General features: G+C 36.4%; 1 protein-coding gene across 1 annotated transcript in view; it reads right to left on the bottom strand.

Annotated features, from left to right (window-relative positions):
- Positions 1–2,910: 2,910 nt before the first annotated feature.
- Positions 2,911–6,854, bottom strand: part of LOC132067095 (long-chain-alcohol oxidase FAO4A-like) — a 12,263-nt gene continuing 8,319 nt past the window's right edge. Inside the window, exon 5 of the mRNA XM_059460225.1 lies at positions 2,911–4,947. Coding sequence (XP_059316208.1) covers positions 3,130–4,947 — 1,818 coding nt within the window. The 3' untranslated portion in view covers positions 2,911–3,129. The remainder of the gene's footprint in view (positions 4,948–6,854) is intronic.

Raw genomic sequence — 6,854 nt, 5'->3', positions numbered from 1 at the left:
AAGACAAAATCAACATACCCAGATGTTATTTTCACAAATAAAAAAAGTTTCATACCTACGCTTCTTATTTCCTACGCCGACTTAGTACATGCCCCAAGAGAAAGCACGAAAGTGGCAAGGAAAATGGCCAAAGCAATTGAGCATATCTGGGTATAAACATGCGACGACCTGGGTTACTGGAGATTAGGGCTTAGAGATTGGAAGACCTGCTGGTGTTTCCGTAAAACAAAGAAGTGTTTTTAATTTTTAGAATGTTTTAGTTTTATTATATTTCGTTTGGCACCTGTGTTTTCAGGGAAAAAAGGTTTTTTAAGTTTTCAATGTTTTGGTACTCTATTTCATTTGCCGCTCCTCTTTGGCACTCCAAATAATGAATTGCGATTTGGGACCAGTTAGTGATTTTTTTGGGACTAGATTTAGTATCTTTGCTAAAAATTACACAATTAAGGACCAGATTATTATCTCATCCCTATATGTGTACTTTTAGGGACCGAATTATTAACCCGCTGTTAAATGTTGGTCGCAGATAAGCCTTTTTCTTGTAGTGAATCTTAAATGTCTTGGTGGTCAACTGTTTATATGTGTGGGGCGCACACACATATAAAAGTATTTGCTTATGACACGCTTTCGTAGCTTTAACTGCACAACGAACCTTACACAGGCTCGTGCATGCAAGTTTTGTCATCTTTTAACGCATGGCTTGGGCGAAAACGCGGCACTCGGTGCCATCTTGATGTGTGACCGAGCAAACCACATGTAAGCTTCTTGAATCATCATGAGGCATGTACGTGAGCGGAAATATAGCATGAACGTGATGAGCTTTTATAATACATGAGATGTCATAATAATTTAATGAAATACTTGTTTAAATCATAAATGTGGAAATAACATGAGTTGAGCCAAAGATGGCTAAACACCTTGCATGTCTAACATAACTAAAGAGCTAGTCTATGAAACCTCTAATCATGAATCTTGGTGAAAAACGTACTTCTTTGGGGACGAGGCCTCGCAAGCATACGCTTTAAATGCATGACTAGTAAAATAAAGATAAGCGACTAAACCTCGAATGAGATGGGGGCTCACCAATGGGCGTGCGAGCAAATCTGCGGCGGGTGCGGCGTCACGTAAATACGTACACGTATTCGTGAAATGCGAGCCTCGGGCGATAAAGAGGACGTCGGCACATTGAATGTCTTGGTATGTAAAAAGCAGAATGAAATAGCATGGGACATAAAGTAATAAAGATAAGAACTAAACATGGCGAAACACTGGTTATGAGCATGAACATGAATACATATATAATATAAAGCATGAGTAAAAATATCATAAGTAGGAGAGCGATAACTTATAACACGATCCATGATGCAGTGCTTGCGTCGCTTGACGGCGAACACTCGGTCCTTGCCCGGGGAACATGAGATTTAATAAAATATGAAAGGATCCGGTCATTATGAGAGATCGTCGGGACATGGGTGGAGCGATCCTCGTCCTACGGTGGCTACGTAGTTTCGGGCTATACGAAGCCTTCCTCGGTAATTAAAACAACTCCCAAAAACACAACATGTAAAATAAGTGGCCTTTGCTGCTTGGGTTTTCATGAATATAACTTGCTTGTATATGGATATCATGAATCATAGCTTACTTGCATGAACTTGTAAAACATGTATAGTATTTTCTTGAAAATAGCATAATATATCATAAACTAGCATGCATGAACCCGTGGAATGAGATATATGGGTTTTCATGGATTACGGACGGATTTTCAATAATCATAAAGAAATATTAAGAACTCGATGGAATTATAACAATTCATACATAGTATAATCATAGACTTGGACCTAGGGTTATCATGAGCATGGTATAGAAACCACTAGTTTTAGTAGAGAATCATAATTTATGGATTATGAGGCGTGGGAAGAAACAATGATGTTCCCGCGCGTAGATAGTAACTACATACCTTAGTCGCTCGAAAACTTGAATTAAAGACTTGAGCTTTGAAGAAGATTTTCAAAATCTTGAATTCTTGAACCTTGAGATGGGTTTTCTTGAAAACTCTAGTTTAGGAATGATGATTTCTTGTTTAGATTAATAGAGTATATGTTAGAATTGAGTTGGAATAATTAGAGTAGGCTTACCTTGGTGTTCTTGATGATGGGAGAGGGTAGGAGGTCGTTCTAGGGCTTGAAGGAATGAAAAATAATGATTTGAATTGATATGGACGAATATATCGTGCAGGAAATTGCGGTTTACGTCCGGCCACAGATGCGGTAGTATTTTGAAATGCGGCCGTATTTTGAAATACGATCCGTATTCGAAAGAACTTTGCGTCTCTTCGATAAAATAGCCATAACTCTTTGCATAGATGTCGTTTGAACCCGCTGATACCGTTGGAAAGGTATTTCAAAGCTCTACAACTTTCATGAAGGAAGTTTTCCCAAATTCCAAATACGTTTTGAAATACGGGCCGTATTTTGAAATACGGTCCGTATTTAACAATGTAACCTCTAAGTGTCAAATTCCAGAATGCTCAGAAATCTTTGGTTCCAGTTTACGACTTGAAATACGGGCCGTATACTGAAATACGGTCACTGTTCATGGGCGTAAACCACCATCTTACAGGCGAGGAAATTTCCAATTCCCACATTCTTTATCTGGTCTTCTAGGTCTAGGATTATGGTCAAAGCTTAGGTTAAAGGTACGGGGTGTTACATTAGCGATTTCCAGAAATATAACTAAACGAAGACATTTTTAAGGCGTCAGAGATGCGGGTGTTCTCAACATTCGCAGTAACGACGAAACGGGTCGTTACACCTAGTACGTTATATCTTTTAGATTTTAGTATTTTTCTTATAATAATATAATGTCATCGTGTGAATATATCATGTTCAAAAGAAATTAGAAGAAAGAATAAATAACACAATTTACTAACAGATTTACTAGAATATAATTTTGACATTTACACTTGGTAAGATATATGTATTCCTCCAAGAATCTTATGCCATATGCTTACTATAGCCTTCAACTCATTAGTTGAGGCCTGGAAGGTAGAGACATCACATAATAAATAAATAAATAAACAAAAACAACTTTTTCAAGATTTTCCAAAAATAATTCTTCATGCTTCCCTTTTTACCCAAGCTTTTGATTCTTAAGAACTTGAAGCACAGATTGTGCAGTGCAGTAAGAAATGGCCTGAATTGTGACCATTGGATTCACTCCAAGAGCAGTTGGAAACACACTTGAATCACCAAGAAACAAACCTTCTGCTTCCCATGTCTCCCCTTTAGAATTAACCACTGAAGTTCTTGGATCAATTCCCATTCTACAACTTCCCATTTGATGTGCTGAACATATAGGAACTGAATGTTTTCCAATTCTTATTGAACTTTCTTCTTTCACAAACCTCTCAAAATTCTTCAAACTCGCTTCTTTCACCTTCAAACTCCTTCCTTTTCGATGTTGAGTTCCGATCTCTTCTGCACCGGCAGCTGCCAAGATTCTTAATGTCTTCTCTAAGCCTAGTTTTAGACTTTCTTCATCAATTTGATCCAACTTGTAACTTACTGAATATGGTGAAAATGCTTCCCCTGATCCCTTGTCCCTTGCTAACGCGAAAATATACGCGGTTCTTGAGTATTTGGTCATCCTCATCTTGATATCTAGGCCTGAAACCCATGGCATTAGTGCTGAAAACATGCCAGGGTGCAATCCTGGTGTTTGTAAGATTGCAGCATATTCCGATCCTTCGGTATTCGCCATGACTTTAGACATTGCTGTTATTATTCCTCCTTCATAACTCTTCTTCTCTGGTTTTGGCCATATTTCATTAGATATTGGTTGTGAATCTGGAAAGTATCCCCAGGCGATAACGACTGGATGGAGGTGTAAGTTTCTGCCAATATTTGGATTCTTCAAGCCACTTCTCTTGAGCAATGAAGGAGTGCTAAGAGCACCACAAGCTACTATTGTGACTTTTGATTTCACCATGCAAATTTTTCTCGCCCCTTCATAATTTTGAAATGCAAAAGCAACTCCAATAGCTTTACTTTTTCCTGAGTTGTCATTCTTCTTTTCATGGATCACTTCCAAGGCTTCACATTCAGGAAGTATTGCACCATTACCTGATTTCACCAAATCAACTAGCCATGTCTCAGCTGCGCCTTTTTTTCTCCCGTCTTTGCAACCCATGCTGCACCATCCACAATAATGATCCGAGGGTGCGTTCGTAGGAACAGTTTCCACTGGATACCCCAATTCTTGACACCCTTTTCGCAATATCATGTTTTGGAACCCTTCATCCTGAATTTCAGACTGAACTCCCATTTTTTCACACACAATCTTCATAGCCCCCTTGTAGAGTTCACTTTCAAACAGTTCAAGATTGTAGCTTTCGGACCATTCTTTTAGAACATGTTGTGGAGTTTGAATCGAAGCTGACCAGTTTATCGTTGAGCCACCACCAACAGTGGATCCAGCAAGTAGCATAATATCCATGTCCTTGGTTGCTAGTAGTCCATTTCCAAGGTACATTTGATCCATTGAAGGACCTTCAAGAAGTGAAAGGTTTGTTTTTGCAAGATAACTTCCTTTTTCTAGGACAAGCACTTTGTGTCCAGCATTTGCAAGAATACCAGCTATAACTCCCCCACCAGAACCTGAACCAACTACTACAGCATCACATTCAATTATGGAATCAGGGGACTCTGTACTTCTCTTTATGTTCTTCAAATTATGGGGTTTTGACACAGAAAATCCTAGTTTTTGCAGCCTCTCAAATGTTATTTTGTGTGATTCTTTTAGACTGATGATTCCTTCATAAAGTGGTCCAAATGGTTGATGATCCCTTTTCTTACAGTCCATGTTTTCTTGTTTTTGCTTCTTAAAATCTGGATCAGGTCCAGAGTAGCCAAGTGCTTTCCATGATGGATTCTGGCTTTTCTCATTCACCTAAAAAGAAATTAAGATTTTCAATTTCAAGGAAGTATCAAACTTAAATCAGGTTAAGTTTAGTTTTAACACATTATTCATCAAGTTAAGCTTGAGCTAGCTAGGTGGAAGAACTACTGACAAGAATCTTGAGTTCGAATGCAAACATAGGCAATAATGCTGAGCGACATTATTACGCATTTCTTTTGTACGAAATGTAAAAGTATATATTGTGAATTTATGGGGTTCATTTACAACATAGTTTAGATAATATCTTTTCACACCACGTCATTTTCTTAAATAGATAGAACTCCTATTATGTTTTGACTTCTTTTTTTTTTCTGGTCAAGCGTCATGACGGTTTCAGATTATGAGCACCTCTTGAATAAGTTCCAATTAAATGTAGTACTGTCAAGTGGGCAATACATGTTTGTCTTTTTTCAAGTCCATTATTTAGTGATTTGGGGAAATATGACACAATTCGTAAATGCAAGGTCCCAAATGTTTGCCCACTGGTGCTCATGCATAAAGACAGAAAGAAAGGTGCAACATATTGGAAACAATAAAAATTGACCGACACTCGATGTTTATAGACAATAAGTATATATTATGTGTTTAAGAAAAAAATATTCTCACTTAATTATGATTTATTAAGATATTTTCTTATCTCATTAAAATACTTGGAATAAGTTTTTAGACATAAAAAGAAACATGTTTAAAAGTTGTGACTAAGAATTATATAAAAGGTAGTTTCTCCAATAATGATCTAGCTTAAGATTATTATTATTTTGGCTATATAAGTCACTAAGGTAATTTTGTTCATTGAAAGATAACTGAACTTTTTCTATATTGCTCGGAAATGCTTGGGAAACCCATCAGGCAACCTCAGTAAAACCAAATAGGCACTTTAAATCAGCAAAAAATGCATAGGTGACTATGCCGTCAGCTATGATAATTTCAATTACAGTCATTAAAGTTGGTACTTTATCGTAGTAAAGTCATAAATTTCGAGAAGATATTTGCATCTGATAAAAGTTACCCCGTTTACCCGATTTGGTTAAAATAAATATTTAATCATGTAAGTTCTACCGGATAAATGGGTGCATGTCTGTTCATATCATTTCTAGACTTGAAAGAAAAATAAACTTCGATAAGACAAACAAAAAGGGAAGAAACTCGAAAGTGCCTATTGAAAATATCGTATTACATCTGACTAGAAAGGAACACGAACCTAACACATTGTTTTAATTAATGATCTTTAATGCCTCAAACCAAACATTTCTGAATTTTGCAAGAACGAGCGGTAGTAACGATAAAAGAAAAGAGGTATTTGCAATGGCCTAAACAAGCAACAGTACTATAGCATTGGGATAGTACTATAACATAATTAATGACTATCGGCGACTAGCTGCTATCAATCGCTGAAAATGTTCCATTTTAATACTCTCCGGATTGGCACTAAGCATCAGGTATTTCGAAAATACGTTTTGCACTTTCTTGTCGATTTTAGCGTATCGAAGACGATTTTATTTTTGTTTTTCTTATAGTAGTAATTACTCACTTCAAATTATTTTTCAAATCCAATAAAAATATGCACTAATTAATATGGGCCCATTGGTAAATTATACACTTCATTTATTGTTTCTTAAACAGCGTGAAAAGTCCAAAGTGGACAAGTAAAAGTGAACAAAGGGAGTAATAAGTAACCGGAGCAATCATTAAATTATATAATAACATTATTATTACTTCCTCCGTTCCTAAATAAGTGGTGCTTTAGACTTTTTATTTTGTTTCAAAATATATGGTGCTTTAGGATTTCAAGAAGAAATTGATGTTATTCTTCCAAAATTATCCTTATCTACATAATCAAGAATCATTAAGTAGCTTTTATTTTTCTAGGCATTTAATTAGGTGTAAGTTAGTAAAAA

Source organism: Lycium ferocissimum, chromosome 8, assembly GCF_029784015.1.
Source record: "Lycium ferocissimum isolate CSIRO_LF1 chromosome 8, AGI_CSIRO_Lferr_CH_V1, whole genome shotgun sequence".
Lineage (NCBI taxonomy): Eukaryota > Viridiplantae > Streptophyta > Magnoliopsida > Solanales > Solanaceae > Lycium > Lycium ferocissimum.
Note: the sequence above shows the minus strand (reverse complement) of the source record. Positions and strands in the feature narration are given on the sequence as shown.